General features: G+C 41.8%; 1 protein-coding gene across 1 annotated transcript in view; it reads right to left on the reverse strand.

Annotated features, from left to right (window-relative positions):
* Positions 1–12,075, reverse strand: part of AFAP1 (actin filament associated protein 1) — a 106,447-nt gene that overhangs the window by 55,302 nt on the left and 39,070 nt on the right. The window contains exons 4-6 of the mRNA XM_054985244.1: positions 5,378–5,486; positions 3,625–3,836; positions 1,367–1,546 (exon numbers count right to left, since the gene is read on the reverse strand). Of these exons, the coding sequence (XP_054841219.1) occupies positions 1,367–1,546; positions 3,625–3,836; positions 5,378–5,486 (501 nt within the window). The remainder of the gene's footprint in view (positions 1–1,366; positions 1,547–3,624; positions 3,837–5,377; positions 5,487–12,075) is intronic.

Raw genomic sequence — 12,075 nt, forward strand, 5'->3', positions numbered from 1 at the left:
AGTTGTAATTCCAGGAGATCTCCAGGCACCACCTGGAGGATGGGAACCCTATTAGAGGCTCACACAATGAAGTCAATCTGGTGCAAAAAACAGTGTTCAACTTAGACTGGGAGTTCAGCCATGAAGCTAACTGGGTGACCTTGGATATAATTCACTCTCCCTGATCCTAACTTATCTCAGGATTGTTGTGGCGAGTAAATTGTGGGAAACTCCTTATATGCTGCCTTGAGCTTACAGAATGCATACCTATTCAGCTCCACTGGAACTTTCTTGGGCCTTCCGTATGCATCATCCTTTATTTCTTATTTTGATTTGTTTTCTGTTCTACATTACTTTAAAACTACCACAGGCTCTTTATGTGTTCTTTACCAGCATCTTGCCCTCCACACCTTTCTTTGATGCCTAGAATTATTTACTTGATTTATATTATTATCCTGCTCTTACTCTAAGGCACTCAGGAGGGCATGTATGAGTCTTCCCTTCTCAATTCTATCCCCCAAACTACCCTATGAGGTAGGTTAGGTTGACAGCGGTCACCAAACAACTTCATTGGTAGAGCAGGGATTTGAACTTTGGTCTTCTCAGTCTTGCCAAACATCTTGACCACTTCCATGGAAACAGATCAAGATGGGCAGCCATGTTAGTCTGTCTGTAGCAGTAGAAAAGAGCAAGAGTCCAGCAGCACCTACAAGACTAAAAAAAATTGTGGTAGGGAATGTGCTTTCATATCTGACTATCCACTAAAGACCCCCCAAGCTTCAGGAAGATTGGACCCTGGGGTCCAATTCTATGGGCCCCTGAAGAATGTGCCCCCAACCACTCTCCATTGTTTCCTATGGGGGAAACATTTCAAAGCTAGCTCTCAGGCAAAAAAATCACAGGGGCAAGGCTGCCACTGGCCAGAGGCACACTCCCAAATGCAAGTTCAACCCAGGAAAAGCCCAACAGAATCAAACTGAAGCCAGGGAATGGAATCCCCCAGAACCAAAGTGAATCAAAGGGACCAACATGGAACCAGAGAATCATGCAATAAAATGCAATAAATAATTAAATATAACGCCCGCAGGTACTGCTGGCTCAGTATGGATCTATAAAGTACTTTTAATCTTTGCTTTAAAAAATGTTTTTAGTTCTTTCACTCCCAGACAATACCACTGTTTCATTCTGCAACATAATGGTCCAGACAATACTACTGTTTCCTTCTCCAACACAGGGCTTTTTTTCAGTGGGAACGCAGTGGAACGGAGTTCCGGAACCTCTTGAAAATAGTCATATGGCCAGTGGCCCCACCCCCTGATCTCATTGTGAGCCTCTGATGGCAGCAAGAAGTATGAGAAGGGGGACCCGCTGGAACGGCGGGGCCTACCTTCAGCCATTGATCAGCTTGTTCCTTGCTTTGTACGGCAAGAACCAGAGCATCCTGGCCTTGGTGGGCGATCTTCAGCTCGTGTTTCTTCTTTTTGCTATCTTTGGGGATGTATGTAATACTACAACCATTCAACAACAGTTCCATCTGCGGCTGCTGATCCTTGGAACTTTTATAGCACTAAAAGAAAAAATAGAGAAAGCAATGAGAACAAGCATCTTGAAACAAAAATTGGAAGCTCCTATTTTGAAAAAAACACAACCTTCTTGTATCCTCCTCTTTCTAATGATTAAAAAAATCACTGTTGTCAGTGCTGATAAAACTTCACAACAATAACAAAAATTGAGACTACAGACTTCACAATCAATTAATAAAATTGGACACCAACTTATCCACATACAAACTGAAGCCATTACTTCAGGGAAGAGTTCTAATTTTTTGTACATGACATCTATTTCCCACAAAATATCTTACGGAGTAAACTAGCAGCTGCCAGCATTTTTTCAAAGGGGTTGGGGGTTGCTTGAAAACAAAAAAAAACATATTGCGGAGTCATTTAACTTGCTGTATCTATTTCCTGTCAAGTTTCAGAAAAAAAGAAAACTCCAAAACTCCAGTCCCATCTTGCCAGGACTTGAATATCCGCAAAAGAAAGAGAAATGCCATGACAACCTAACTAAATCTAATTAATAAGAAAAATTACGTAAATACAATTATGTAGCAATGAAATAAATCAATGAAATGAAAATGTACCTAAATGAACTTCAATGATCATTTAATGCATGTAGGGAAGTATGATATTGAGGGCAACAAAGTCTTTCAAAGAGAGCAGACAATCAAGGTATATATCACACACAATTCAGAAGTCAGTTTCAAAGTGCAAGGTGCTTGTAAACATATAATCAATAATTCCTATGGTAATATACAAAGGGCTAATCGCTGTTCATAAAGTGACTGCGTCTTCTCAATATACAATTCTGCATACAATATAAAGCGGATTAGAATGATTAACAAACAGACTTGAATAACAATGCAATTACAAATAATACCAAGTGCAATCCAGCACATCAATAAATCAATCACATAAATAAATACAAATTTATACAATCAAAGGTGCATGGAAGAGAAGTCCAATATCCATTATCATGAAAGTTCTTCACAGCTTTTCCAAATGTAACCGCTATGGGCCAGCTAGCAAAATCTTCCTGTTTCAATATTTCTTCATCATGGCAGTTACATGAAAAGAAATCTCAAAGAGTTCCTATAAATATCTCAAAGCCACAGCAGCCTTCGCTCCTGGGCGAGCCCATGTTTCCTCTCTCAGCAAATTTGAGGTGTGGGGTTAGAAAGGGGATGAATATATCTAAATACATTCTCTTTTGGGCTGCCAAGCTTTTTAGCATCAGCCCCCCCCACCATGCCCTCAGGGAAGAACTAGCTCTTCCCAAACCCAGTACCTTCAGAGCAATATCAAAAATTAAGCCATTTTTGCAACTGCAACAGGCTGCTGAATTAACACCCTTTTTTATTTCAAATCTTCTTTCTGCTGATTGGGAAAAAGCAGGGCTTTTTTTCAGCTGGAACGCGGTGGAACGGAGTTCCTGCAGCTCCTGAAAATGGTCACATGGTCGGTGGCCCCGCCCCCTGATCTGCAGACAGAGGGGAGTTGAGATTGCCCTCCGTGCCACCAAGCAGCACGGAGGGCAATCTAAACACCCCTCTGTCTGGAGAGCAGGGGGTGGGGCCACCACCCACGTGACCATTTTCGCCGTGGGTGATTTAAACTTAAAAAAACTCCCCCCTTGTTCCAGCTGACCCAAAGTGATGTCATTGTGCGGTCCTGAGTTCCACCACTAAGTTCCACCACCTCTTTTCCCAGAAAAAAAAAGCCCTGGGAAAAAGTACCCTTCTTACACAGCCTGTGAAACACTGGCTTTAGATGCCCTCAAGTGACATCAGCATGTAGCCCAGTCTTGGTGGCTCTGTGACAGGGGGACTTCTTGCCAGATCAGCGGAAAAAGCAACCACTTACAACAAATTAGGATGCTGATTCAACAGTCCATCAAGCCTATGATCTCACACAAACAGGGCTAGGAATTGCGGGAAGGTTCAAAGAACACTTCAGCCCATCCCAGAGATGTTTGGGCTTGAACCTTTGGTGCATGCCGTGACTCAACCTTAGCAGTGGTTTTCCAAATGCAAATCTGGGTCCAATTACATTATGAAAAAGCAACAAAAAGCAACAAAAAAGCAGTTACCAGGAGCTTGTTTTCTTTGATCACACACAGTAATTTAGTCCACTGTCCAAACCGCTTCTTTCTTAACAAGAAGGCACAGATTCTGGCGTCCTTTACAAGATCCATTGATGCCTCTTCAGAAGGCCACTGGTGTCTCATTTTTTTCCCTTTCCCATCCTCGTCCTCTTCATCATAAGACTCGTAAGAGCTGCTCATAGCATCTGAATCATAATCTTAAGGCAAAACAAGGCAAAAAGGTCCATTAAGATGCTTGGTTTTAGCGTACCCCCCGTCCCTGGCCCCCAAAATATCAGGAACATAATGATAAATAATAACAGTAACAATAACAACAACATATGATTTATATACTGCCCTTCAGGACAACTTAACACTCAGGGTGGTTTACAAAGTGTGTTATTATTATCCCCACAACAAGCACCCTGTGAGGTGGGTGGGGCTAAGAGAGCTCTGAAAGAGTTGGGACTGACCCAAGGTCACCCCGCTGGCTTCAAGTGGAGGAGAAGGGAATCAAACCCAGCTCTCCAGATTAGAGTCCTGCCACTCTTAACCACTACACAAAACTGTTGCTAACTGATATGTTATAAGTGATCCTATGTCTACTGGAAACAAAGGAATTATTTCCTAATTGCAACCTAAGGATTGATCAATCGAGAGTTAAGTAACGATAAAATTAAAATGTATAATATAGTTTTATGATGGCTAAAACATATTTTTATGCTACAAAATTATCTAATACAAGTCTACGGTCGGAAATAACTACTGAAGCTATGAGCAAAAACTGCAAAGCCACTTCGGCCTATTATTAAATTCATTTACTTGGGAAATGATTCAGTTCAAACGTTTAGTTGGCCTGCAGTCTTCGCTCATGACTACCTGCCTACAAAATGTGTGGAATATTGCATGTTTGAAAGCACCCCATATCAAAATCTCTCTGTACATGAAAAGGTGCTAGATGTCCAGAGTAAGGCACATTTTTAACATTTGATAACACGGCCTTACAATCCTATCCTAGGCATGTTTCCTGAGGATTATGTCCCTAGTTCCTTCAGTGATACTTATTCCCAAGGACATGCGCACAGGACTACATCCTAAGCCTTACTAATTTCAACAACAGAGGTGGGCACAAACCGAAATACGAACTGAAGTTGGTCACGAACCGAGCCAGTTCGTGGTTCACGAACCAGTGGTTCATGGGAGCTCATTTCTCATGTACCATGATGAATTTTAGCCCAGTTTGTTTGGTTCATATTTCAGTTCGTCACTGCAGACAGCCTGGCACTGCTCAATCAGTTTCCTAGGCAATTGCAGGGGGTGGCTCTCTGCAGACCTTCTGCTGACCCGGAAGTGACGTTTTCACGAACTGAACGAACCGGTTCGCGAACTGGGGCAAGTTTGTGAAAGTTTGTGGTTCAGGAAACGCAACAAACCACGAACCTCACACTTCAGAATTTTCCCAGTTCATGCCTATCTCTATTCAACAACACTGTACATGTGTTTAGAATGTATCAGCCAATGTATCAAAACATCAGAACTGCCCTTTTTCATTTCATTGATGAAAAATGCATCATTAATCCCACTGAGATCATTTTAATTTTTCATTTTGTAAACATTCCATACTGTATATGACAAACAACAAATAAATGATAGTCAAGTTTTTATGACCAAAACAGGCCTGAAGAAATGCTACTGTTTGTACCATAAGAACCATAAGGGCCAATTTTATTTGCACCCTCTTAATAGATATGTAACTCACTTGATGTGATATACTCAGGAGCCTTTCCCGGACTGAGCGGCACGGCCTCCTCATAGTAACCCTCAGGAAGGGATGAAGATGGTAATGGCGGAGGTCCACTGTCTGGCGGCTAAATACAGGGGAAGCAATTAAACAAATCCAACAGCCCCTTCCCCTAAAACATAGTAAGAAATACGTGTATTCTGCATTCGTGCCTTTTGGCTTGTTTTAAGGAATCTTTAAAGGGAAATTAACCTTTTGGTGCCTGCTTTTGTGTAACTGTAATACACAACCACTCTTCTGGGTTAAATTACCCAGCAGCCCAGTAGCACTTTCAAGATGAGCACAATTTATTCCAGCACAAACTTTAATGGGTCAGAGTTCACTTTATCAGATGCCTGGAACAGTTGCAAGAAAAGAACCAGTCCAAGAGTCATCAGTCCATTCAGAACAAGTGACAAGACTGGTTGTCGAATAGATACTTCAATGACGACTGCCGACTGCCCAGCTGAGGCTCAAACTCAAGAACCGGACCCAGCAACAAACCTAGACCCTGACTTTGTCCATCAGCTCTACCATTCCTGGCTCATTCACTTGTTCATCCTCCAATTATTATTATTATTATTATTATTCTTATTCTTATTCTTATTAATAATAATAATAATAATAATAATAATAATAATAATAATAAACTTTTATAGTTTACTAATTATTGGTTGACTTTAAAATGTGGTTTGGTTTGGTTTGTGTGGTATACCTAGAGACTATATTTTAAATGTTATATGGTCATTGTATTTTGACAGTCCGTGTAACACAATCTTCAACTTTCTCTTTTTTATTTTTGTTCCCATTTTCTTTCCGTACCTCTTTATCTGTTTTATTTTTTTAATTAAAAAGAATGTCCATCTACTCTCCATACCAGACAAATAGGTCACTATCTTTGCAAAAAAATAAATGGGCACAAACCTGACATTAAAAAGCACGATATTCAGAAACCTGTGGGTAATCTTCCAGGGCATTCTGTTGCTGATCTAACAGTTAATGTTCACAAACAAGGGAACTTCAAAGGAAGATTCCAGCGCTAAATTGCTGAATTAGAATTCATTAACAAGTTCAAGACTATTTCACTCTCACACACCCCAGCTCTTAACATGGGATTCCTCATTCATTAAAAATGCTAATATTCTCGTTCACTTCTATTGTACCTGCTTATTTTGGATTAAATTATATGTTAATCCTTCTTTGCCTACGTAGAAACAGTTGTGGGTGCTGATCAACTATTTTAAGTGAACTGATTGCTCTTCTTATTAGATCTGGTTTTTAACTGGCCCCTGTTTGTAACATCTTCCCTCTCTCTCGCCCCCGCCCCCGCCCCTGCCTTTCAGTTGTAAATATAAAAGCGTAAACCGAATAGATATACATTCCCTGGTTGATGGAAGTATGCTCCAGTTCACTAAAGCTTATGCTAGAATATATTTTTTTTTAGTCTTTACGGTGTTGCTAAATTTTTGTTTTATTTTGGATAAACACTGGGTTCTTAAATTATGTCAATGGACAAAAGACTAGTCTTACATCAACTCTGATGAGTTTCAACAAATTATTTGTACCTTAAAGTACAGTAGCGTTCCAAGAACAGACAGATTAACTGAGCTCTTCTTATAATTATTTCATTTTTATTTTTATTTATTTTATTATAGTAGTAATAGATTTATTGTCTGTGGCCATAGACCATCACAAATTTTCCAAATCATACATCACATCAGTTAAATACAGTTACATCTAGTATCATCGTTTAAAAGAATAAAATAAAACAATACAACAGACCAAGCTACCCCATAAATCACGAAACCACCCCTTTCAGTACCACCTTAGCTCTAATCCCCTTGGCTGCAAGTGGGTGGGGACCCAAAGCAGCTTACATAGTTCTCCTCCAATTAATCCTCACAACAACCATGTGAGGTGGATTATGTTGTCTCACTGGCCCAACACCACCCAGCAAGCTTCCATGGTAGAGTGGAGATTTGAACCTGGGTCTCCTAAGTCCAACACTCTAGCCGCTACACCATGCTGGCTCTCATATATAGCATCTCATATCTGTATGTCTGACACTGAACTGCTTCCAAGCCATTTAATCTCACCTACAACTGCTCGAAACTGGAAGAAGGAAATTGGTTTTTCAGTGCTTGGTGTACTATTATTTTGGAAAGCAATTTCTTAAGCAATAGAATGCAGAGTTCCAAGACTTCCAAGCTAATACAGCTTCACAAGTTTTGTTTGTTACGGCATTTGTGAAACAAGCTGCACTTGACTTGGGTTGGATCACATCATTTGTTTGTAAATAATTTCACAGTTCCAAAAAAGACACTTCAGAGTAAATGCATACAAATCATGAAGCGCTGGCTCTCTCCCTGATGCTGTCTTCCCCCCCAAAAATACAATCTTTACCATAAGCATTAACTATACAGAGCTCTATCCAGAATCTGTAGGCCATCAAACCATCTAGCATGACCTAAGATGGTCCCTTAAGGTTATCCAGCAGAATACCTCAGAAAAACAGTCCAGCTACTTTAACTGCAATGCTGCAATGGATAAAATTTACTAAAAATGACTGATTTTTCAGTGGCACTCTACCACTCTAAACCTGGCACTGGAGATAAAAGAAAAACACAGATTTCACCCACCTGTGTCAGCAGCATGAACGGGGCTGCCAGGTCTCCCCAAAGACACACCAGGGATGAAGGCAGTGGGGGCAGTCAGACCTGCCCCCACCATATTAAGAAGGCTTATGAATGTGGTTATGCCATAAGCCCCTTTTCTGACTATGCTTCAAGCACTGAAACTACTGCCCAAGCGGACAGGAACACGGAAGCCAGATCTCGGCTGGGAGATGGACTGTGCAAACACAGGGATGACAGGCAAGGACAGCTCACCCCCTCCCATGCCCCGGAGGATCCTGATACAATAGGGCCTTCCCAGAGTTCCTGAATTAATCAATGCAACACACTCTCTTGATATTCCCTTAACCACTTTCATATTCTTAGGCAATTCAGGAAGCTGATCACCTCACCCATCCACTTCGTGGGTCATCAATCATAATTGATAAGTTTAGTGCTGCCTGGAGAAATCCAATTAAACCCTCCTAGTTCACTGTCACACCCTGGAGACGGTTTGCTGGTTTACTGTCCCACTTCGAAGACAGTGTGCCAGATCTTTGTCTTGCCCCAGAGAAAACTTCTCAATCTTTTGTCCCACCTCAGGAACAGCCACTCAAGTCTTTGTTCTTGGGGCAGAAGACATAATCTTGCCCCTGGACTGGCCCTCTGCCATAGCTGTCTGCATGCTCTTGGATCCAGCATCCACCCGCAAACTCTGTTCAAGCCCTTCCACCTTGACACGCAGGTGGCTCAAAGCTGTTTCTCTTCAGATGCCCTCTTCCAGATGGTCAATATAACCCAATCCCTTTCGGTTGCAACATCTGTCTGTTCATTGAGAGAGTTCTCTAGCTGCCTTCTCCTTGCTCCTCCTTGCTTCTCCTCCTCCCGCTGCCTTCTCCTTGCTGCTAATTCCCTCCAACTTGCAAGGAAACTTTCCCTTTGGGTAACAGCAGCAGACACTTAATTGTTTACTCCTGCCAGCAAATTATGTCATTTCCAGCATGCTATGGAAGTGATGGGTTGTGCAGGGGGTGATTCTCTAAAAATTGGTCGAAAACATAGTGGTTCGCACAGATTTTTAGAGAATCATCCCCCAGTGTGACATATCACTTCTCCATAGCATTGGAAATGACATCATTTGACGGCACTGTGAGTGGGCATGCACTTCACACATGTGCCTCCAGTCTGCCTCCCCCATTTCCAGATACCTTTTACCCCCACTGACCCAAGTGAGCAGGGGGAGGAGGTGGCAACTGGGGGCAGGGAATCTCCCGTCCCCCGGTGGGGAGGGGCTAGCAATTCTAAATGAGAAAAACTGAATGTTGGGCAAAACATCTTACTAAATATAAAGAATGTAATTGGATGCAATATTCCAGTATCTCTAGAGGTTATTTTGTTAGGAAACATGAGACTACAAGAACTTAAAATAAATTCTTAAAACCTGCAATCGTTCAAAATTCCCAATTTTCTAATTTCCAAAAGAGACATTTCAAGGCAAAATTTGAACTCAATTTGAATGCAAATTTTTTAACCCAGAATTACCTTGACATGGCCAACCTGGCCACCTGGATCCATTCTATGGTAACATCAAGGCTTGACTATTATAATGCATTATACATAGGTCTCCCATCTAAGTTAACTAGGAGGCTCCAATTAGTGCAAAATGCTGCAGCTTGACTGTTATCAGGAGCGAGCAGGAGCATGAGCATCACTCCCATCCTACAGTCACTCCACTGACTACCTATCAGTTACCATGCTCAGTTCAAGGTATTGGTTATTACATACAAAGCTCTTTAACAACCTTGGTCCGGCATACCTACAGTATACCTCTCTCCCTACAGTATACCGGCATACCTCTCTCCCTATGTTCCTCCACGGCAGCTTCGCTCATCTGAACAGGGTCTCCTGCAGGTACCGGGCTGCACATGGGCAAAATCAACAGCAGCCTGTACACAGGCTTTCTCTGTGGTGGCCCCTATCCTGTGGAACGACCAGCCTGAGGAGGTCAGGAAAGCCCCCACTCTCCTGGCTTTCCACAAACGATCCAGAACTGAATTATTCAAAAAGGCTTTTTACTCGAATGGGAGGGCTGTATTGTAGGGATCGGGTCTCAGATGCTTCACTAATGAGTTAGGGACCGTATACTTCACCACTATGTTGCCTTACATATTATCTATTGCTTTAAATATGTACTCCTATGTACTACCTGTGCTTTATGTTTGCTTTATGTTGCCTAATGTCAGTCCTAGAAGTGATTATGTTCTGTTTCAGTATTTTCTTCTACTTTGTATTGGATTCTTGCTAATGCTATGACTTTTTAAACTTGTATCTATTTACCCCATAGCATTGTTTATGGAAATATCCTTGATAGACATGGACATAAACTAAAATATGAATCAAATTTCATGACAAATCAGGTCGATTCGTGTTTTGCGAAACGCATTTCGTGGGGCTACAGTTTTCACAAAATTCACGACTTTGGAGGCCAATTCATTCGATTTGTGAATGATTCGTGATGCCAGACAGGCTGGTACCGATCCATTGATTCCCTAAGCAACATAGGCCCGGAACGTCTGCAGACCTTTTGTTGCCATTGGAAACCCCAATCGTAGCCACATAACCTTGACAGGCAGCCCTCCCTGCCAACTAGAGAGCTTCCATTCTGCCCTATACAGCAAGGAGCAGAGGGGTTAATCCCCTAGGCAACTGAGGAGATGGGCCTTCTGTAGCAATGGGAACACCAATCTCATCCCTCTAAACCCTGTTAGGCAGGTCTGTCTGCCAGCCAGAGACCTCCTGTTCTTCTCTATGTGAGCATTTCTTATATAAGGCACAGCTCTCTGCCTCGTGCTTTTCAGTTCCAATAGACAAAGGGAGAGGGAGGACTTGTTGCTGGGATTTGGTGTGAGAGAGTGGAATTGGTAGCTTTTGGCTGGATTTGCTGCTGTTTTAAAAGAGACTGGAAAGCCTCTTTCTTATTTTCAGGGAAGGTCGTTGGGTGAGGATGCCTTTTTTCCTCCGCCCCACCCAAACCCCGTCTCAGGGCCTAGCTTGACTGAGGCCCACCTTTTTTTTTCTTTAATTTTCATTGCTTATATTCTTATTTAGAGCATTTGTTGTTGCTGGCTTGTTGGGTGAGGGTGGGTGGAGGAGAGCCTGCTGAAGTCTCCCTGCAAATTTGGCATCTCTGGGTATGAAGTTTGGCATCTCTGGGGCCATTGAACTGCCCTGGGTTCTGACAAATCACAAAACAAACAAATGGTTTCATGAAACGGGACAATTTTGTGAAAGTTCGTGATTCGTGAAATACGATGAAACACGAAACACTTGTTTCATTTTTTCCCATTTGGGGCCCATCTCTAATCCTTAACACTGTATGGAAATGTACTTGATATGGATTGTACTAATCTCATACTGCGTAATCCGTCTTGAGTCTCAGTGAGAAAGGTGGACTATAAATGACATAAATAAAGAAAAAATAAATAAATAAATTCAAATGCTTTCGACTCACTGGCATCTCTTGGGGTTTTTGTTTGGGTTGGTTTTTGTAAAGTTAGAACACAGAATTTCAAGTTGCCAACTTTCAAATATTAATGATCACGGCATGCTATCTTGGAAAGGTTATAAAATTTTTACAGAATTACTGTGTGTCCCTATCAAATACTATCTAATATTAGTCATTATTGCATGCCTGCCAATAAACACACAAACAGTGCAATCCTAAGCAGCGTTACTTTGGTCTAAGCCCATTGATTTCAATGAGCTTAGATCAGAGTAACTCTGCTTAGGATATGTATTTGCATTCTTTTTTCCAGAGAATTCCAGGTTCTCTGGAAGCTTATCAAGGGCTCCTTGCCAGAAAGAACAACTCGGACACAGTGTGCCCACCACTGGGGAGGTCCGGAGAGTTCTAGGGCATGTTCTCAGTTCACAGTGGGTGTCAGAAAGGTACAGTACTACCAAGCATCCTAGAACACGCTGCAGAGTTCTCCACTATGGGCAGAAACGCAGAGGTTTCTTGGCAGATATTAATGCAAGGTGTTATTTGAACACAGAACATTTTAA

Source organism: Eublepharis macularius, chromosome 7 (genome assembly GCF_028583425.1).
Source record: "Eublepharis macularius isolate TG4126 chromosome 7, MPM_Emac_v1.0, whole genome shotgun sequence".
Taxonomy (NCBI): domain Eukaryota; kingdom Metazoa; phylum Chordata; class Lepidosauria; order Squamata; family Eublepharidae; genus Eublepharis; species Eublepharis macularius.